General features: G+C 60.5%; 4 protein-coding genes across 4 annotated transcripts; 2 read left to right on the forward strand and 2 right to left on the reverse strand.

Moving 5' to 3' along the window:
- Window positions 1-1,041: 1,041 nt before the first annotated feature.
- Window positions 1,042-4,112, reverse strand: LOC136005683 (fibulin-7-like). Its single transcript, XM_065663378.1, has 8 exons — window positions 4,044-4,112; window positions 3,470-3,626; window positions 3,132-3,302; window positions 2,813-2,938; window positions 2,539-2,661; window positions 2,321-2,458; window positions 2,102-2,240; window positions 1,042-1,402 (listed from the first exon to the last, which is right to left on the reverse strand). The coding sequence occupies exons 1-8, from the start codon at window positions 4,110-4,112 to the stop codon at window positions 1,042-1,044; spliced, it is 1,284 nt and encodes a 427-aa protein (XP_065519450.1).
- Window positions 4,113-5,852: 1,740 nt separating this feature from the next.
- On the forward strand, window positions 5,853-10,617 carry LOC136004956 (C-type lectin domain family 18 member A-like). Its single transcript, XM_065661981.1, has 12 exons — window positions 5,853-5,952; window positions 6,556-6,647; window positions 7,162-7,386; window positions 7,451-7,548; window positions 8,007-8,128; window positions 8,220-8,327; window positions 9,029-9,121; window positions 9,240-9,346; window positions 9,459-9,588; window positions 9,666-9,762; window positions 9,874-9,965; window positions 10,126-10,617. The coding sequence occupies exons 1-12, from the start codon at window positions 5,853-5,855 to the stop codon at window positions 10,161-10,163; spliced, it is 1,302 nt and encodes a 433-aa protein (XP_065518053.1). The 3' UTR covers window positions 10,164-10,617.
- A 1,319-nt stretch (window positions 10,618-11,936) lies between these two features.
- LOC136005860 (RNA-binding Raly-like protein) lies at window positions 11,937-18,378 on the forward strand. The gene is made up of 7 exons (XM_065663753.1): window positions 11,937-12,002; window positions 14,538-14,616; window positions 16,469-16,519; window positions 16,794-16,942; window positions 17,279-17,392; window positions 17,564-17,721; window positions 18,355-18,378. The coding sequence occupies exons 1-7, from the start codon at window positions 11,966-11,968 to the stop codon at window positions 18,376-18,378; spliced, it is 612 nt and encodes a 203-aa protein (XP_065519825.1). The 5' UTR covers window positions 11,937-11,965.
- A 1,252-nt stretch (window positions 18,379-19,630) lies between these two features.
- On the reverse strand, window positions 19,631-21,044 carry EXOSC6 (exosome component 6). The gene has a single exon (XM_065661901.1). It carries the CDS (start codon window positions 21,004-21,006, stop codon window positions 20,125-20,127), a length of 882 nt encoding a protein of 293 aa, XP_065517973.1. The 5' UTR covers window positions 21,007-21,044; the 3' UTR covers window positions 19,631-20,124.
- Between the last annotated feature and the right edge of the window lie 15 nt (window positions 21,045-21,059).

Genomic DNA, 21,059 nt, shown 5'->3' on the forward strand with positions numbered 1-21,059 from the left:
AAGGGGCCAGCCGGACACTCACCTCAGAAGGCCTCTGTGTGTGGAGGGAAGGGTGTCATGAGGGCAGCACGTCCTTTACTTGCTGTCCCCAAAGGCCCTCATTACCTTTTCAACCTCCAGCTGCTGGAGGCTCTCCCTGTGAATTGGTCTGGCGATGCTGGTGTGGCAGGGGGCACCCATGGAGTGTGGGGGGCTGCACCTCTTGTGTCCTTGCTGCCCACACCCCAAGTCAGGAGCAGGGGAGCAGCTCAAGTGCTCATTGAGCTGCAGGGCTGCAGCTTTAACTGCCCATATGGTCAGCTCCTGTTGGAGCAGTTGCAGGGGGAAGTCTCCTAGCCACATGGAAGCATGGCCTGAAGGAAGCATGGCCCCCAGTCACCATCCCCTCCTTGCCTGGAGTCAGGGCATCCCACTGTGCTTTCCTGGTACCTGACAAAGGAGCCGGTGATGAACCTTGGCTGTGCAGGACATGCAGGGCAGCATGTGCAACCCATCTCTCAGTCCTGCACTGCGGGGATCTTCAATGTGGCCTTCAAGAACACTGGTGCTGGGAGGAACATGAACACTGCATGACCCCATGATACTGGCACCCCGAGCTCTGCAAGGGCACCCTGCTGTGACCATGACCCCAGCTCTCCTCAGGAGCCTCACACCAGGAGCATGGGACTGCTCCCATGCAGCAAGCAGAGCAAGGAAGACACGCTTCCTAAAGACACTTTTCTTTTATTAGAGATTTATCAGAGGATACAAGGAGCTGGACCATGCCACTTACTGCCAGTCCCCTCTGCTGAGTCCCCTGGTGTGCCAGGCGTGCTGGCAGAGGCAGGCACCCCCAGGGAGGTCCCCCATTACCCACAGGGCTTTCCTTATAGCCTTTGTGACAGGTTTCTGCTGTGGTGGCTTTGCCCTACCAGCCTTGAGCAAGCATTACAGGAGAGGGATGTCTCTAATGGGACAAGAACTGGGAACACTGAGCTGAACCCACTTCATCACTTCCTGGGAGAGACGCTGGCTTGGCTGCACAGCCGCCTCCAAATGGGGTCAAAACACATATGGGGACACAAAAGCTGTGACCTTGAAGACATGCTTGCCCAGGAAGGCCTTGCGGGAGAACTCGCTCATCTCCAGCTCCACCTCCAGTGTGGCTGGTCCCACCACGGGGCTGGTGATCACTAGCTCTCCTGCCTGGCGGCCAGAGCGTCTTACAGCAAAGACACCCTGACCCTGGCCACCAGTGATAGCAAAGCGCAGGCTGTCACCCACGAAGCGGGTGGTGGTCATCTTGAAGAGCACGTGGGGCACAGTGTGGTTGGTCCTGAGTGGCAGGTAGTGGAAGGAGATGGAGGTGGGGGCCAGGCGGCAGGCTCGGCTCTCCATGGGGCACGGGTTCCTGTCGCACTGGCTGCCAGGAGAGAAGGGGAACTGCTGCTCAGTGCTGTGCTTTGGCTCTCAAGGAACTGCCTGCATCCTTACCAACTAGCCTAGCCCATGCCACAAGCTGGGCAGAGCAACCCAAGACAGCCACATCTAAGTGTGCCCACCATCAGATCTCTGTCCCACCCTGCCTCTACCAGGCAAATGCCATGCCTTGCGGGGATGCAGCTCTGGGTCACACTCTGAGGCTGGGACTAGGGGTACCACAGTCCCAGCTGGAAGACAGGATTGGAGCCAGGTTCAGATGTGCAGGATGTCCCTGCTCATTGCAGGGAGTTGGACTAGATGCCCTTTGAAGGTCCCTTCCAACCCAAACTGTTCTCTGATTCTATGAGCAGGAGCAAGGATGCTCCTCTGATTGGCTGGCTTGTGCTCAGCCACAAAGCAATTCAGCCTCAAGAATGGGGCTGGACGCTTGTTGCCTGCTGAACGACAGCTGACAGCACTTCATGGATGTGTAGCATAGCAGCATATGCAGGGTGGGGCTCTTGGGGGACAGGATGTTGGATAAAGCCACCATGTATTGGAGTGCTCCCATCTTCACCCCCAGCCACCAATGGAGAGCATGCTAACCACACCCAGGCAATTTACCACGCAATATGGTCCCCTGGACCACAGGACCCATCACTAGGGTGATGACGCAGCCCAAGCCATACACAGTACTCACAAGGCAGAGGTCTTGATGTAACTGGTGTTGTGGCGTGGCAGGGGGCACTTGGGGCGCACGCAGCGGTGGCCCCCAAAGGTGTTGATGCAGACATCGCCCTGACTGCAGTTGTGCTGCTTCCCAGCGCACTCATTCACATCTGCAATGGTAACATGGGGTGAACAGGGCTGTCCCCATCGTCCCGTGGGATGCTACCTCCACTGCTCCCACCACTCTTACCCTCACAGGCATTGCGGTCAGAATGAAGGAGGTAACCAGGTGGGCAGAGGCAGTGGTAGGAGCCGGGGAGGTTGAGGCACTCATGGACGCAAAGCCGGGTCTGGGGAATGGACTGGAAGAGCTGGCACTCATCCACGTCTGGAGTGGTTCAGAGCGGGGTCCCATTATGGCTAAGCCTTGGTTTTCCCACCTCCCCACCATTCTTATCCCTGTTTTACCATGGCACATGCCGCTGTCTAGCATCTGGAAGCCGGGCTCGCAGCTGCAGCGCCGGGAGCCTGGGTAGCCTTCTGCACAGCGGGGCTGGCGGCTGAAGGAGGCGTTGCTCAGTGTCACCCAGTCTGCAGTGTAAATGGGTGTCACTGCTGGGCATGGGGCATGGGGAGATGCTGGGGGCTGAGGTCCCAGGGGGCTGCGCGGAAAGGGGGAGATGGGCGCAGCATGGTCCCCATGAGCATCCTCATCCTCCACAGCCCAAACCTGGGCACCTACAGGAGTAGATGGGGCTCTGGCACCTGGGGCCTGACCAGCCCTGGGGGCAGAGGCACGTGTAGCTCTGGTTGCCATCCACACAGGTCCCGCTGTTGGCACATGGGTTGCTGGAGCAGTCGTCAATACCTAGGGAGAAGGAACTCATGAACACCAGCTGGAGAAGCTCATCTTTGCTCCATCCTGCTGCTCATTGCTGCAGCCTCTGGGCTGCTTTCCCTGCAGCCAGGTGAGCAGAACAATGGGACCCCATGGCTTGGGGTGACAGAGGAGCCCCCAGGCAGGGCTAAGCCTGTGGCACCCTGACCGCACTCCACTTCACCTTTGCAGGAGGGCTGGGTGCCGCTCCATGTGTGGTCCTGACGGCACGTGCGCGTCTCGGAGCCCACCAGCCGGAAACCAGCATCACAGACAAAGTGAACGTCGTGGCCTATCCGCACGCTCCGGCCCAGCACCCGTCCATTCAGGGGTACCACCGGCTGTGGACAGGTCTCTGCAGACAGACAGACACGGGGGAGGATGGACATTGCCAAGCTGGAGCTGACCCCATCCCCAGTGAGGAGCTGGGGTCCTTTGCCCAGGCTGCTTGCTGGGGATGCAGGGCTCAGAGCTGGTGCCATGGGGACGTCACCCCCCTACCAGTGTCCAGGCTGGGGTTACCGTTACGTTTGGTGGCTGGTCTCTGGAGGTGGCTCTGGAGGACAAGGAGCTGTTGCCGGAGGCCGCGCGTGCTGCGCAGTTGGGCAGCCTCGTGTGCTGCCAGCAGCCTCTGCATCTGCCGCACCACACTGAGTGCCTGCTGCTGGCTCAGGCACCACTGGGGGGACATGAGGACATCCCCATCACTGGGTGCCACCACCACCCTGCCGCAGTGTGGGGGTACCCTCTCAAGCAGCAGCATCTTCCGGGTTTGTTTGGATGCAGAACCCCTTCCTCCCCATCCCAGTGCAGGGTCTGCCCCTGCCCCTGTGTCTTCTCCAGCCTCAGATGCTCTGTCTCAGCACTTGAGTGCTGAGCAGCAGCTCAGAAGCTCTGGGTGGGTTTAGCATCATCTTGCTGTAGCAGATAAAAAGCCCCACGACCATCCCTCCCCAGCCCTGGGCAGCCCCATGGGCGCTGTGGCCATGCCGTACCCTTCACCCCGGGGTGGTGACAGGGTGCTGTGGTGTCAGAGGTGGGTGCTGAGAAGCCCCCAGCCTGCAAGGGAGCTGGCAGGGGGCAGGAGGGTCCTTACCTGAGCACTGCCAAGGGGCAGCTGCAGGATGCCCATGGCCAGCCAGGCTGGCAGCAGGACGAGGAGCATCATGCCGGGGCTGTATGAGATGAGGTGCTGTCGGTGTGGCTCTGCCACGCTCCTGCACTCACTGGGATTTATCCACATCGCGTGCCCTGGTGTTTGTTGGTTTTTCCCCTGGCTGAGGCCAAGCCGCAGGAAAGTTTCCCTTTGGCACTGGCGCCAGCCTCTTCCTTCCCTTCCCTCTCCGCACATCAGAGGCTTTGGGGCCTTTCATGTCACAGGGCTAGCAGATGCTGGGGCCAGGCGGTGGCTGCCACAGCATTTGCTGCTATGCCGGAGGTGCCAGGCTCACACCATGGCCAGCCACGGCTCCGGGGGTGCCTGCACGCAGGGCTGTGGGAGGAGGCTGATCCCGAGCGTTTGCTAAGTGTGGGAAAATCTCCAGGAGAAGGGATGGATGTGGGATCAGTGGTGGGGTCTGGCTCTCCAGTGGGCCTGCGGATGCTAAGGACGGCAGCTGGGCAGAGCCAAAGACTCACCGGCCTCGGTATGGTCTTGCTGAGCTCAGCCATGGCTGGAGCTTACAGGGGGACACCAGGGCTCTGCTGCAGCCTAGAGCTGGGGTGCAAGTTGGCATTACAGTCAGCATTAACATTAGGGTCAGTGTTAATGTGAGGTCAGCATTAGGGTTAGGACTGGGGTTAGGGTTAGCATTAGACTCATGGTTAGGGTTAAGGTAAGGTTTGTTGTTAGGTTTAGGTTTAAGGTCAGGCTTAGGGCCAGTGTTTAGGTCCAGATTTAGAGAATGCTTGGATGAGGTTTGATGTTGTTATTATCATGATGGCCGGGGTTCGGGCCAGCATTAGGTTTAGGCTGAGCCTGAGCAGGGTGAGATTACTGATGGATTCAAGGCTGGACTTCTGCTGACATCCAGTTTACCTCCAGTAGTAGGCGGTAGGATGCACCAAGTCCCTCCCACCCACAGCAGCATATGCCTGTCCCCCAACTACCCTCAGCAGGGGTATCTGAAACCTACACATCTGCCCCATGCAATGGCAGCATCTATCATTGGCGCTGGGTCCCCTCCCTGGGGTAGAGCCACATGGGTGCTAATGAGCCCCCACAAGCAATGTGTGTTCCGGGACCCTTGCCTGATCCCAAGTGCTGATGAGACATTTGCCTTTCTGAGCCTGGCACTTGTCCTGCTGCCGGCCCCCAGCCATTGCCTCCTCCCAGCCCATATCTGTGCTGCCCAGCTCTCCAGAGCCAGTATTTGGCTTCCTGCCACAGCGGTGTGTGTTACTTCCCAGCATGTTTAATTCATGGGGCAGGAGGAAGGCTGGTAGCAGGGTCCCTTGAGCTTCTCTCAGCCCCTTGGCATCCACTCTCCCAGCACCCCAGAGTGACTTTGCTTGGGATTCTAGCTCCCACTTTTCTTCCCATCCCAGCCCTGGCTTGGCGGTGGGGCTGGGGCAGAGCAAGGCTTCTGACCCCGATGCAGGGCATCCCAGCGGGGCTGCAGCCCAGGCCCTGGGAGCTGTCTGCTGCATTCGCACCAGCGAGCAACTGTTTTGACAGAGCTATTACTCATCCGTCAAGCTTTTGTTTGAGCTGACCAGTGGTGCCTGTCTGAGTCCTGAATAGGATCAAATCCTGCAACCAGACACACACACAAGCACGCAGGAGTGCGCAGGACCGCGCAGCCGAGCTCAACCCAACACCAGGGCCGCTGCAGGGTGGCTTGTCTCTCCCAGATCCTCCCTGTGGAGCTGTGGGGTCTGGTTCCCCCCCAACCCAGGCACCTGCATGAAGTTCCTGGTGCCACTGGTTTGCAGCCTCCTGGCATGGAGGGTGGGTGAGACATGGTCGGATGCTCCGGAGAAGTTGTCTGCGTTGGCTCCTGGAGGTAATCGGGAAGAGAGGCTGGGGATGGCATATTTAAGGGTGAACCCTGAGCACTGTCCCCTAAACCAGGCCAGGCAGGCAGGGGGCCAGGTGGGTAATAGGAACCCTGGGGTGGCAACAGGGGTCTTGGTGGGTGATGAGGGCTGGAATGGGATGGGGCTGGAAGTGGGGGGCATGGAGCTGGTGATGGGATGAGGCTGGGAGGCTGGGCTGGTGCTTGAGGCCATGGGGCTGGTGATGGGGGCTGATGATGGGGGTTAGTGATGGGTGCAGCCTGGTGGAGTCTGGGTGCTGGCAGGACAGAGGGGGGTGGTGGGAACTGGGCACATTCCTAACAGACTCAGCCCACCCATGTGAGATGAGGGCTCAGCAGGCTGGACCCCCCTGGCCCCTGCCCCTTTTGTGCTCCCAGCCCAAAAGCGCTTTCTTCTCTCCCGTTGAGTCTCCATGGAGACCCGGGTGCCTTCCCCGTATCCCTGGCTGCGGCCGATGGCAGGATCCTTCAGGGGGCCTTGGAAGCAGCCATCAGGCACACCAGAGGATACAGGGAAGGCACTTGCACCGCACAGTGCCTCAGCCCCAGCCCCTGCTGCCCCCCTCCCAGCTCTCAGCGTGAAGGAGACCTTCCTGGTGCTCTCACTGCACAACAAGCTGAGGAGCAAAGTGCAGCCCTCCGCCGCCAACATGCAAAAGCTGGTGAGCCCCCCTGCAGGCATGTGTCTCCCCGTTGGATGTCCCCATCCACCTCCCACAGCATGCCCAGGGAGGGGGGCAGCCCATGGGTGCTATGCAGTAGTTCATTAACAAGCTAATAGAGCAGAAGAGCTGGCTAGCGTGGGGCTGACCCCTGGCCCTGCCAGATCTGGTGCACACCAAAGACAGAGCTGGTCCCTTGGCGTCCCTATGGGGTCCCCCATGTCCCATAATGGCCCTCAGTGTCCCCTAGTCATCTCACACCTGCACACACCAAGGGCATGTCTGGTCCCCTGGAGTGCTCTCCGTGTCCCACGGTAGTCCTTGATGTATCCCAGTCACCCCACGCCTGTATATACCAAGGGCAGGGCTGGTCCCCTGGAGTCCCCTCTCAGCATCCCCCATGTTCAACCTCCTGATGTCCCTCAGCGCTCCCCAGCATTAACCCCCTTGGTGGTGCCCATACACCCCCTGGGCTGTCCCTGGAGACCTCAGTGGCTCACGCTCCCCCCTGCAGGAGTGGGACGAGGAGCTGGCCCGGCTGGCAGCGGCGCGGGCAGCCAGCTGCCTGCAAGGCCCCACTCCACCGCCGGCGCCGCAGCTGGGCTGGAGCGAGGCGCTGCTGCCGGTGGCCACCGGGGGCTTCGGGGCCGTGCTGGAGCTCTGGTTCGCCGAGGGCCGACGCTACGACTACGGGACGGGGCGCTGTGCCCGCAATGCCACCTGCCACCATTACACCCAGGTGGGCGCGGGAATCTGGGGGGGTCCGCAGGCTGCTGGACCGGGGTGACACCCCTCTCCCGCAGCTGGTATGGGCCACGGCGGGGCGGCTGGGCTGCGGCCGCTGCCTCTGTCCCGGCGGGCACGGCCCCAGCGAGGCCTTCGCCTGCGCCTACTCGCCAGGGTAAGAGCTGGGCGTGCGAAGCGGCCGGTGTCCGCGCCACCGTGGGCGGAGCCCCGGCACCAGTGGGGAGGGAGGGCCGCGGGGGAACGAGGCGGGGTGGTGCTGCTGGGGGCGGGGCCCCCGCGGGGGGGGGGGGTGTCGGGTGGAGGGGCGGGTTGGCCAATGGGGATGCGTGGTGATGGGTGGAGGCGTGGCCTTGTGCTGGAGGTGGGAGGCACTTGGCCATGTGGGCGGAGCTTGTTGGGTTGTAGGCGTGGTCTTTGCCATAAAGGGGTATTGGTTGACGGAGTGGGCGCGGGGTTTCAGGGAGTGGGAAGGCGTGGGCGTGGGCGTGGGCGTGGGCGTAGGCGTGGGCGTGGGCGTGGGCGTGGGCGTGGGCGTGGGCGTGGGCGTGGGCGTGTCCAGAAAGGGGCGTGTCTTGCCGCTGTGATCGGGGCCCCAGCTGCCTGCGGGGACAGGGGCAACTGGGAGGTGTCGGGGGCGCCCGTCCTGCCGTACAAGCAGGGCCCCTGGTGCTCCCTCTGCACCGCCGGCCTCTCCGGATGCTTCAAGTCCTGGGACCACAGCGGCGGGCTCTGTGGTGAGAATCCAAGGCCGGCCCCACTCCCCAGCCCCTGCGTGCCCTCCAAAGACAGCGCAGGCCTTGATACCCATGTCTGTGCCATCCCCAGAGGTGCCCAGGAACCCCTGTCGCATGAGCTGCAGGAACAGTGGGCGCCTTGACATCAGCAGCTGCCAGTGTGCCTGTCCCCCGGGATACACGGGAAGGTACTGCCAAGGTGAGAGGGGTGCCCTCACAACCCCTGCCTTCCCTCGCCTTAGAGACACGTGTATGGCCAGTGCAGAGCATGCGTGTGCAACGTCAGTGCAGGGCATGAGCATGATCCGAGGGCTGGAGCAGCTCTGCTCTGGAGCCAGGCTGAGAGAGCTGGGCTGGTTCAGCCTGGAGAAGAGAAGGCTCCTTAAGGGGAGACCTTAGAGAAGCTCCAGTGCCCAAAGGGGCTACAAGAAACCTGGAGAGGGGCTTTGGATAAAGGTCTGTAGGGACAGGACAAGGAGGAATGGCTTTAACCTGACAGAGGGGAGACTGAGATGAGCTCTTAGGCAGAAGTTCTTCCCTGTGAGGGTGCTGAGGCCCTGGCACAGGCTGCCCAGAGAAGCTGTGGCTGCCCCATCCCTGGCAGTGTTCAAGGCCAGGCTGGACGGGGCTTGGGGCAACCTGCTCTAGTGGAAGATGTCCCTGCCTGTGGCAGGGAGTTGGAACTGGATGAGCTTTAAAGTACCTTCCAGCCCAAACCAGTTTGGGATTTTGTGGCCAGCGCAGCAGTCATGGTCTGCTCGGTGCCCACAATTACACAGCTGTGCAGCACAAACATGGACTGGCTCAGCTCAGTGCAGCACCTGCTGTGCAGCACAAGCTCAGCTGGGATGGGCAGGGGCTGCTGAGCCCCCACCAGCTAGCACAGCTCTTCTCCTGCAGTGAGGTGCAGCGGGCAGTGCCTCCACGGCAAGTTCAGGAAGGAGGAATGCTCCTGCCTCTGCGATGTGGGCTATGGCGGCGCTGAGTGCGGCAGTGAGTCTGTGCTGTGGGGTGGCAGGAGGGATCTGCAGGCTGGGACCCCCGGAGCAGGGCTATAGGTCCTCTGGTGGGGCCACTGGCACAGGGACCCATCTTCTTCCTGTGTCCCCAGCAAAGATTCGGTTCCCCTTCCACACCTGTGATGTGCAGATAGATGGCGACTGTTTCATGGTGTCCTCTGAGGCTGACACCTATTACGGAGCCAAACTAAAGTGCCAAGTGAGTCCCTGGGATGCACCAGCTGAACAATGCCATCATGCTCACAGCTCCCCATGCACCTTTCCACTGCCTGGGCTATGTGTCTGGGGCTGACTCGCTCCCTTCCCTGCAGGAGAAAGGGGCGATGTTGGCCCAGATCAGAAACCAGAAGGTCCAGGACATCCTGGCTTTCTACCTCAGCCGCTTAGAGACCGGTAACAGGGTGACAGACACTGATTTTGAGACTGGGAACTTCTGGATTGGTAAGTGATGGCCGTGGTCAGAGTGTGGGGTACACAGGGTCCTGGTGGATGTGCCACCCCACCTTCTGCTCCTCCAGGCCTCACCTACAAAACGTCTAAGGCTTCCTTCCGCTGGGATGTGGGTGAGCCGTCCTCCTTCACCAGCTTCGCTTTCGGGCAGCCGGACAACCAAGGGTAAGTTTCTGTTGGACCTGCAGGACACCAGACTTCTGTGTGGTGTCACCACCGTGCCACCGCGGTGGCTGGCTTCACACAAACCTCCTCCCTGTTCCCACGGGGACACAGGTTTGGGAACTGTGTGGAGATGCAAGCGTTGGCTGCCTTCAACTGGAACGACCAGCGCTGCAAGACCCGGAACCGGTACATCTGCCAGTTCGGTGAGTGAGTGGCTGGAAGCCCTCCTGCACCTTCCCTGGGTGCTGAGCCCCAGGGGTCCAGGCTCCTGGCTCTGCAGGGTCTGTTCCCCACTGCCAGCCCTGCTCAGACCTCTGGGTCCTTCCTGGTGTGAGGGACACTGACTCTGATATCCCATCACAGCCCAGGAGCACATCTCCCTGTGGCAGCGGGACCCCTGAGCCAACAGCTCCAGGGCCTGGCCAGCGCTGGCTGCTGCGCTGAGCCCATGGCTCAGGATAACCCCAGTGCTGTGCCAAGCCCAGGCCATGAAGGCCCCCTTCCTGGCTCCCCTGCACAGGAGATTGGGGGCTGACAGGACCGAGTGTACCCACTTTACATCAGCATCTCCAAAACTGCATGGTCTTCTGCCCCTCACCTTCCTGTTGCCATCACGCTGTGAATGCCCTGCAGGCAGGGAGATGCCAGGTCCAACAGCATCCTCCTCCTCAATTGGTAGCTGGGATGTGTCCAGACCTTCGTGCAGATGCCATGAGGGGCCAAGGGGGGAATTTTTAGTGGGCACAGACCTCAGCATGTCTTAGGGTGAGGACTGACTCAGCTCTCACAGTGGGAGCCCCCCAGCCTGACACCACAGGTTCCTCATCATGATCTTGTCTTTCATTATTACCCCGTTCCTCACCATCACTTGGGTGGTTAATAAAGACCTCTTCTTTGGGAAGAGCAGTTTGTCTTCTTCTGTTGTCCCAGATCCACCAGTCTCTCTGTCTACCACAACCCACATCCTGCCTTACACAGGTTGGTACCTCCAGCTCCGTCTGTGGATGAATGGAGCTGGAGGATGGAGGTGCGCAGACCAGCTCCTCTTGGCTGGGCTTGTGTCTGCAGCACCTTGGAGGTGTTTTGGGGGTGGATTTAGTAAAGAGCTGTTTCTTCCAGCCCCAGGACAGCCCCATATGCTAGCCACAGGCTTGTGCCCTGCTGCTGGTGGGTGTTGTTGAAGGGGACGAGCCACATCAACATCTGTCAAGCTGGGGAGAGCTGGTCAAAGCTGGGTGCAACTGAGCCAGGAAGGCCAAGGGTCCAGCATGTCAGAGGGGGCTGGAGGTCCTAGGTGGGGTAAAGAGCCCAGGGAGGATGGGGATGAGGACAGGGCCAGGGTCCGGGGGAGGATGGAGCCAGGGATGGGTACGAGGACAGGGATGGAGTGGGGTCAAGGATGGACTGAGGGTAGAGATGGGGATAGGGATGAGGAGAGGATGCGGATGGGGATGGGAATGAAGATGGGGATAGGGACGAGGATGGAGATGAGGACAGAGACGGGGATGGGGTCAGGAATGTGGATAGGGGTAAGGAAAGGATGAGGACAGGGATTAGGAGAGGAATGAAATGGGGATAAGGAGAGGGTCGAGGATGGGGATGAGGACGGGAATGAGGACGGGGATAATGAGGGGATGAGGTTGAGGATAGGAACAGGAACGGGGATGGGATGAGGACAGGGATGAGGAGGGGATGAGGATGGGGATGAGGACGGGGATAATGAGGGGATGAGGTTGAGGATAGGAACAGGAACGGGGATGGGATGAGGACAGGGATGAGGAGGGGATGAGGATGGGGATGAGGACGGGGATAATGAGGGGATGAGGTTGAGGATAGGAACAGGAACGGGGATGGGATGAGGACAGGGATGAGGAGGGGATGAGGATGGGGATGAGGATGAGGATTTGGACGGGGATGAGAATGAGGATGAAGATGAGGATGAAGATGGGGGTGAAGATGGGGATGAGGACCGGGACAGAGAGCAGCGGTGCTGCAAGAAAGCGTCGCTGCACAAGGGGTGGGGCGTGGTCCCCTCCCCGTTCCCCCTACCCCGGCATGTCGCGGTGGTGCGGCCCGCGTCCCCCTGCCCGCCCCCGGAGGTGGTAGGGCCCGCTCGGTGGCGGCGCGCTCAGTCCGGTGCCGCGTCCGGGTCCGGGTCCGGGTCCGGGTCCGGGTCCGGGTCCGGTGCCGGTGCCGCGGGGGGATGACGCTTTTCGGCAGCGGGGACGCAGGCTGGAGATGTGAGTACCGACCCGGAGCCGGCCCCGCACCCTCTCAGCTGGGTGACACCCCCGGCACCGGCCCCATTCACACACCCTTTCCCAGGGGATGCTCCGGCACCGGCATGCTCGCCCGGCACCGGCAGCCCAGCCCGTGGCGCGGGTGTCGGCCCGCAGCCAACCTCCTGCTGCTCGTTCGTCCCCCGAGCCCACAGCCCTCCTCCGGGCAGGGCCATCCCCGGTGCCGGGGTCCCTTCCCGCGGACACGCGCGTCCTCCCGGTACCGAGCAGCCCCCACCCAGGTACCAGTACCTCCCCAGGGCTGGGATATCCTCCCGGTACCGGCATGCTTCATCCTCCCCATGCCATTACTCCCAGGACAGGGAAGTCCTCCCAGTAGCAGGATGCCCCTCTGCCACTACAGTGAAAGGAGCCAGACCCAGGCCCATGCCCCTGGGGTGACGAAGCCCTGTTGTCCCAGGTCCCCTGCCCCAGCAGGACAGTGCCCTCTGTGCAGGTGGCCTGTGACAGTGTCCCTGGGGTCCCTGGGTGGGGTGCTGAGCTCTCTGTCGCGCTGGCAGGGAGGGGAGCAGTGGGTTCTGCTGGATAGATCTGATGGGCTGTAGAGAGGGATGTCACCAGTGGTTAGCTTCGCTTCCCTTGGGTGCTGGGGACAGAAATGGGTGCCAGCATTACAGGGTGAACGGAACACCTTGCCCAGCTCACCCCAGAGCAGAGCTGGCCCCCAGACCTCATCACACAAGGTGACAGCCTGGAAAGCACACAAGTGCCAGCTTCCTACAGCTTGGAAACCCTCTCCTCAGCAGGGATTGGAGTGATTTTGCTCCGCCAGATGTGGGGCTTGAGAGGACCTGTGGCTGGTGTGCATGCTCCTGGGGCAGCCTAGAGCTCTCTGATGAGCTGGTGTGTTCCCAGAGGACTCGAGAAGCTTCAGCTCGGGGTTCCTGATGCAGTGGCATCTGCAGTGTCAGTGGTGCCTCACACTTACCATGGCCAAGGGGGAGCGTGCAAGAAGGAGCCCTCAGCATCTCACCCACTGTCTCGTACCCCAGAGGTCAGAGAGATTTTCAAGCTCTCCAAATAATTAAGTATATGGAGATGTTAGCAAAGCATTGCTTGAGGTGGCTCTCAAATGTATACTCAGAAAATAGATTAAAGCTGGCTTTTATAGTAGAATCAGCCACGTTGGAAAAGACCTTTAAGATCATCAAGGCCAACCGTTCCCCAGCACTGCCAAGGCCACCGCTGAACCATGTCACTAAGGGCATCCTCTACACGGTTTGTGAACACTTCCAGGGACGGTGACTCCACCACTGCCCTGGGCAGCCTGTTCCAATGCCTGAACACCCTTTGGGGAAGAAATGGTTCCTAATCTCCAGTCTAAACATCTCTGATGCAGCTTATATGAATGCTGGCTGTGAAATCCCAGAGAAGGGGTGAAGAGCACCGCTGGGGAAGTGTGATGTACATGTCTGGAGACATCTCCATCTAAGTCTTGGCATCATAGATGTCCTGGCAGTCTTTGGGAGTGGGATGCAGCTGAGAGCAGGGCTCCCTCCATCCCTGGCACCCATCCATTGTGGGCACAGCTCAGCAGCATCCTGAGGCTCCCTGAAACATTGCCCAACCACCCAGTAAGAGCAATAGGAAAAGAGGATTCACCATGGTGGTGGTGGGAAATGTCTCTGGGGGTTAATTACCCTCATCATCAGAGGTGTTTTCTGCTGCTCTGATTGGAGCTGTGATGGGTGCAGGCTCCTGGGGGTGGGGCACCAATGGGAAAGGGCTGCTGCAGGGCAACCAGAGCTGCTCTATGTCCTGACACAACCCTGGGCCACTCCTGTCCTTCACAAAAACTTAAATCTAGAAACAGCTGACAGCTTCCAGCTCATCCTGCAGATCATAGAATCATAGAATGGTTTGGGTTGGAAGGGACCTTAAAGCTCATTCAGTTCCAACCCCCTGCCACAGACAGGGACACCTTCCACTAGAGCAGGTTGCTCCAAGCCCCATCCAACCTGGCCTTGAACACCGCCAGGGATGGCAGCCACAGCTTCTCTGGGCAACCTGTGCCAGCGCCTCAACATCCTCACAGGGAAGAACTTCTTCCTGATATCTAACCTCAGTCTTCCCTGTTTAAGTTTTAACCCGTTACCCCTTGTCCTGTTGCTGCAGTCCCTGATGAAGAGTCCTTCCCCAGCATCCCTATAGCCCCCCTTCAGGTACTGGAAGGCTGCTATGAGGTCTCCACGCAGCCTTCTCTTCTCCAGGCTGAACAGCCCCAACTTCCTCAGCCTGTCTTTGCACAGGAGGTGCTCCTGCCCCTGATCACCTTCGTGGTCCTCCTCTGGACTTGTTCCAACATCTCCATGTCCTTCTTATGCTAAGGACAGCAGAACTGCACATAGTGGTCCATGCTCTGGAGTGGGACATCTGCAGCTGGGAAAGGAGTGTAGCTCGCGAAGCCAGTGTGGGATAGAGTGTTGACATCCTTTTTCTTCCCACTGGTCATCCTGCTCTTTTGTCTTTCCTCAGATCTGGACATGGCCAGAGAGCCCAAGCCGAGCCAGGCCAGGCTGGGCCAGAAGCGGCAGCATGGCAGCAGCCTGTACCAGTGAGTGCTAGGGCTGGGGTCTGTCCCATCCTGCTCCTCTTCCTCCTCTGCTCTCCATCACTCCAAACCCAGCCTGTATGTGGTGGTGGACATGGGTCTGCAGGATGTCCCTGCCCCATCCTGGTGGGGCCTGGACACACTGGTGGTTGCTGAAGCCCTTGCTGGTTGCCACCCATGGTGTATAGAGGTCCCTGTTCCCCATCTGAAGGTGCCCAGAGAAGTGCCCATGGTCTCCACACATTACAAATGTTGATGCTGGCGTAGTTCTGGCCTTTCAGTGCTGTTGCTCAGGGGATAGACACCCCTGCAGAGGCATACAGCGGTGGCAGTGGCCCTGGTGATGGCAGTAGATGATGGTGCTGGTAGCAGATCAGGTCCCCATTCCTGTGGGCTTCCAGCTCCCTGGCTTGGCAGGCGCGTGGTGAGAAGGGGAGGGAGCTGGGCTCTGTCTGTCTCATGAGAGCTTTTTGTGAAGCCTTGATTGAACTAATTGCTCTGCCTGTTACCATGGTGCCACAGGGATGCAGAATGGGCAGGGCAGGGACCTGTGGTCCCCTTAGCCCTGGAGCACGGCATCCGCTGCTTTGGCTGTTTTCAGTGGATGCTTTGAGCCAAGAGCTGAGCCAGGAAGAACCCTTGCTGTGTCCATAGCTGGGTGCTGGACCCCAAGACCTGGTCTCTTGTAGTGCCACCAGTACTCCCATGGCAGGGGGTGGCCTGTGGCAACCCCGTGCCTTTCTGCACAGGCTCTGAGCAGCAGCAGCCATTGGAGCTGGCACCTTCCCCATGCCCTGTGCATGGGATGGGATCCTCCCACCTGTTCATTTCCCTCTTCCCCAAGGCAGGTGGTGACCTTCCTCCTCGGGCTGACAGCGGGATGTGAAGCATTCACCATCCCCGTTGCAGCAATGGGAAGCTGGGAGGCAGCAAGGCTGGAGCAAAAGCTCCCAAAATAACCCCAGGAGCAGGCATCAGGGACAGGTCTTGGCCCCATAGGGTTGCCAGCTCATCCTTACTGGTGCTTGTGGGCTGCTTTCCGTGCAGACTGTTGCTGAATGAGGCAGTGTGGCAGCAGGGCTGGGGGTGCCTTTGCTCTGCGGTGGGCTCTGAGCTGCCTCCTATGCTGGGCAAGCCTTGGTGGCCCAGGCAGGGCAGCCCAATTTGCCCATTAGCCCTCCTCAGCAGACCTCCAGCTCCCCCTGGGCTCCAACATCAGTCCCACTGTGGCAAACTCATCTGCAGCAAAACCTGAAGCCCTGGGGACCTTACACTGGTCCCCCATTCCCAGCAGTGTGGCTGGGGAAGGCTTCTCATCCCAGCAATGCTCTGAGCACGGCTTTGTCTCCCCTTGTGTTTGGCTTAATCCCACGCTTCCTGACGCCGGGAGAACTGAAGCAGCAAAATGGACTTCAGCATATTTCCTCCTGCTCCCCCCTGCTCCTGGTCCATGGCACATGATTCATTACTGGCATGTCAGCTGCCCGCACTGGAGGCGCTCCCTTGACAGATCCCTTCTTCATCTGGAGCCCAGCAAGCCGGCAGCGTGCGGAGCCATGGACCATGAAATGCAACATCAGGGGTTCGGAATGCAGCTTCCTGAGAGCAGAGCCTGCTGGTTCTGCCCCGGGGGGGCTCCCTCCATCCCCACAAACACCCTGGTTTGTCTACAGGGAAAATCCCTCTGAGGCACAGCCAGGAGTCCCTGGGGTGTGCTGCAGCTTGTGCGGTACCCTCCAGGATGCACCCCAGGGATGGGGATGGAGGTGGGTGGGTGCCCCTGTTAGAAGTGACTGCTCCACAGCACCCATGATCCTGCAGAGCAGGTGATTTTCGTTCTCTCTTTCTCCTGCAGCAGTAACTGCGATCTGGATTACGATCTCTGCCGGGATGACTCCCCATACCGGTGAGCATCCAGGAGTGGGATGTGCTGAGCACACGCGGCTTTGGTCCATGGGCACCCATCACCCTGCTTTCATGAGGCTTGGTGGTGTTTATCCCTAGGCAGGAGGCTTTTGGAAGTGAACGCATGGAGCCCGAGCAGCGTGTGGGGTGGGCAATGCCCAGGTTATGGGTTCTTCACCACAGAGGGCCCCTGAGAGATGCTTCCTTGGCTGGCAGGGGCTGCTACTGCCCCTCCAAGGTTGTGCTCAGGCCACTGTACTTTTGTGCCCTTGCAGGGTGTACGAGTACCAGAAGATTCCTCCCCTTATTAACCGCATCCCAGTCAAGACCAAACGAACTCACATGGGAACAGGAGGCAAAAGCAGCCCAAGTCCACAGTCCAGGGCCAGGAGCAGCACCAGCTCCACTGTGGAACGGACAAAGCGTGAGTGTGATGGGACTGGGAGGAAGAGGAGGCTCAGCCCTCACATTTTGGTGCATTAGAGCAGTGATGGTGCCCAGAGGTCCGACTCGGTGCTGACCCTATGAGTCCTAAGCTCCAGCAGACACAGGCTGGACTGCCCAGGGCTGGTGGTTGTCCTCTGGACCTGTCTCTGTTCCCCAAGGATGGGGCTGTTCCAAGGATGTTCCCCAGGGATGCTGGGTGGGGAGGATGCTCTGAAGAGGAGGATGCTCCAGAGGTGGCTGCCGAGAGCTGTGTCCCCTGGTTCCAGGTGTGCTGCAGAACCAGGTGGGATCCTAACAGCTCCTCTCCCTGCAGTGCGGGCTGAAGAGCTGCATTCCATCAAGGGGGAGCTGAGCCAGATCAAGGTGCAGGTGGACAGTCTGCTGGAGAGCCTGGATCGCATGGACTGGCGGAGAGAGCAGCTGGCGGGTGAGGGGACAGGCCACAGACCCTCCAGCACCCATGTGGCTCATTCCCAGTGCCCTCCCCCTTCCCCAGGCTGGGAGGACAGGGTCCAGCCCCTTGGCATAAGGGACCGTATGAGGACAGGGTGGATGTTTGCACGGGTACCCCAAGTTTCTGCTGTCTCTGTTCTTGCAGGGTCCAAGGGGAGCGAGAGGAAGAGGTTAGAGACAGGGCCAGAGTCACCATCCCCAGTGGAAGAGCGGTCACAGCGACAGGAGGGGAGAGGAGCTGATGGACACAGCGACCTGTGCAACATCGACAGCACCGCGGAGAGCACAGACACAGAGGAGATGGTGAGAGTGGGGACAGGTCACAGCCTGGTTTCGGTTGGAAGGGACCTTAAAGCTCACCCAGTTCCAACCCCCTGCCACAGGCAGGGACACCTTCCACTAGGGCAGGTTGCTCCAAGCCGCGTCCAACCTGGCCTTGAACACTGCCAGGGATGGGGCAGCCACAGCTTCTCTGGGCACCCTGTGCCAGGGCCTCAGCACCCTCACAGGGAAGAACTTCTGCCTAAGAGCTCATCTCAATCCCCCCTCTGTCAGGTTAAAGCCATTCCCCCTTGTCCTGTTCTTACAGGCCTTGTCCTGCGCTGGGCTCTCTACTCTCCCAAAATTCATCCCTGCTTGCTTGCAGCCTGTGCCCTGGTGGGGAATACCTGGTGCAGAATTGATGCTCCATCAGGTTCCCCGAAGCTGTCATGACTGTGTGCCAGGGTGCAACCACCCATGTCTCCAGGACAGCCCCAAGCCCCCTGCAACAAACCCCTCAGTGTGTGTTACTGCAGCAGCAGTGGCTGCAAAACCCCTTTGGAGCACAAATCCCTTTTCTCCCATTTTACTCGAATCCCCCAGCTGGGTGCAGCGGGTTGATCCCGCTGCTGGCACACATCAAAGGGCAGCCACGCTCTGCGTTTCTCCTTGCAGGTAAAAAACCACGTTCGACTGTGAGGGGAGCCAGTAGGCACACTGGGATGCCAAGGCCTCCCTGCCTGGCCAGCCCTTTCCATCTTGTGTTCCTATTTCTTTTGAGACTTCCAGCTCATGCCACACACGCAGGGAGGTGCCTGCTCTGAGCACAGCCGTACCCTGCCACCAGCAGCTCCGTCTCCCAGCCATGGCCAGAGGAGTCTTTGTGTTCAAGTGTGCTTGGGTTTTCTTTTCCTCCTGTTTTCAGACCTAGGGAGAAGACATGGCTGGGGAGGGAAGGGAGAAGAAAAAAGAAAAGAAGGACCTTATCCCAAAGGAGCATCCCAAATCCTGGCTGCTTTGCCTGCCAGCATCTCCTCACCCATGGGGTGCTGTGAGTTGCAGAGAAAGCACCCCAGGGGTCCCAACACCTATGGCACAGGTCGCATCCAGTCTGCCCACCAAGGCAAGCCCACCCTGCAGATCCACGCTAGGAAATGATTCAGTGGGCACAGGTACAGCCCAAGGAGCCACTGCATCCCAACATTGAATGGAGGAAGGAGGGACCATCTGCAGACCACTCAAGGGGTTTTTGTGGAATTTTAGGCTGGTGCTGAGCCCAACTCCAACACCAGCAGCGGGGCAAGGCAAACCCAATTGCTCCCCATTGCCCCTGCTCTCACACGGCTCTTGGCCATGGGTCACATTTGTGGTCAGCAGGAGCAGGTCTGCCAAGGCTCCTTGCCTGCACCCAAGAAGTCACAGTCCATCCCCTCCCCACACTCCCCATCTCGGTCTGGTGTCCCTGATTCCTAGGTCACCCTTCTCTCACTGATAGGAACCCGTTCTGTTTCTGATTTGCTCTGGTAAAGAGTGTCTTGTGCTGGAAAATAAAAGAATTTGTATTTCTTTGCTCTGGTTACTCAACTCCCATGAAGTTTTTAACCATCTGAACCACATGTGTGGCTTTTTGTACTCAATCTGGGGTGCTGCCCGACACCGCCCTTGGCTCTGGAGGCTCTCTGGGATGCTGTCTTCCCCAGCTCAACCCAGAGACAGGAGTAGCACAGCTCTGCCTGTTTCTCAATGGAAACCAGCACATTCCCCACCAGCTCAGTGCATCCACCCATTCCCACGAATAATCAGACCCCAAAGCAGTGCCCCAAACACCCCTTGAGGAAGGACACGGGGAGCAGAGCAGGGTGATCCCAAAGCCTGGCAGCCAGTCATGAGCGCATCCTTCCTCTGCCCACGCTGGCAGAGGCCTCAGCAGAGCCATGCAGGCAGAAAAGACTCTTGTAAGAACAAATTTATTCTAAAAAGAACCCAATAAAACATGGCTCCTGCCCCATGGTGCCTGCACCCTGCGTGTGTGGATGGTCATGGTGGAAGGTCTCAGCCCTGATCCTGGGACCGCTCCCCATGAGTGCAGGGTCCTGTGGTGCAGGCAGCTGCTTGGAGAGAGGTGTCAGGCAGGGTCTGGCAGCGCGGGGCAGCACAGAGGCTGGTTTGGGGGTCTCCAGCAGTGTGTGGGGCTGTCTGTGTCCTGCAGAACCAGCTGTGTTTGGTCTCCTGCAACAAGCTCCAGTGTCCCTGGGCAGGTTTCTTGAGCCTCTGTCTGTGTGGGAAGCTCCGAGGGGTCTGGGGCTGCTCAAGGGCCGGCTCAGGGTGTCTCTGGCAGCATGAGGTGTGGATCAGACCGGCACCAGGGATCTCTGGCAACGCCGAGGGCAGCTCGGACGGGCCCCGGCCGACAGCCCCATCCCCAGCGCAGGGCCCCCCGGGCGCTCAGGCAGTGCTGGCAGCGGTGGCACGGCCACGGCGGCGGCGGCGGCCGCGGCGGCGGCAGGTGGCCTGCAGCAAGCTCTGCCGCAGCACCGGGTAGAGGCGGTAGCAGGCGTCGAGGCCGAAGCACAGCGCCTCTGCCCAGTCCTCGGGCGTGCTGCCGCTGCCGGCGCCCTGCACGGCCGACACCTGGTTGAGGGCCGGCAGCAGGGCCACTGTGAGACGGACGGCGGCCCGCCGCTCCTCCGCCTCCCCCGGCTGCAGCAGCCAGGCTGCGGAGGGGTCGGGGCCGCGGCACAGGGCGCAGCCCACGGCCAGGTCGTACATCTGCACGCCGGAGTCGGCCAGCGCCAGCGCCCCGGCGCTGATGGCGGCGGCCAGCACGGAGCCCTCGTCCTGCAGGAGCAGCACGCTGACCAGCAGCCGGGTCCGCGGGTACCGCTCCAGCTGCAGCGTGGGCTCCAGCGCAGTGCGCAGCGCCGCCGCCAAGTCCCGCTCCGCGTCCCGCTCCGCCGCCGAGCCCGGCCGCCGCCGAAACCCGCGGCTGGCGAAGGGCGCCCGGCGGAAGTCGCACTGCAGCCGCCCCATTCTCAGCGCCGCCGCCGCCGCCGCCGCCGTGGGGGGCTCGGGCGCCTCCCTCGGGCCCCACGCGGCGCAGAGCACCTTCGTCCCGCCGCTCAGCTCCACGTAGGCCGAGCCGTCGGCCTGGCTCAGCACCGCGGCCCGCGCGAACAGCGGCCGCAGGGCCCAGGGGTCCCGCGGGGATCCATCGCCACCTTCCTCCTCACCATCCGCCGCCGCTACAGCCGCCCCGCACACCGCAGCCCACAGCCCCGGCGCATGCGACTCCTCCGGGCCGCAGAGGCGGCGGTGATCCACCGGCATGATCGGCCGCGAAAGCCAGCAGGAAGAGGAGGAGCCCGGCCCGCTCCGCCCCA

This window comes from Lathamus discolor, chromosome Z (genome assembly GCF_037157495.1).
Source record: "Lathamus discolor isolate bLatDis1 chromosome Z, bLatDis1.hap1, whole genome shotgun sequence".
In the NCBI taxonomy this organism is placed as follows: Eukaryota; Metazoa; Chordata; class Aves; order Psittaciformes; family Psittacidae; genus Lathamus; species Lathamus discolor.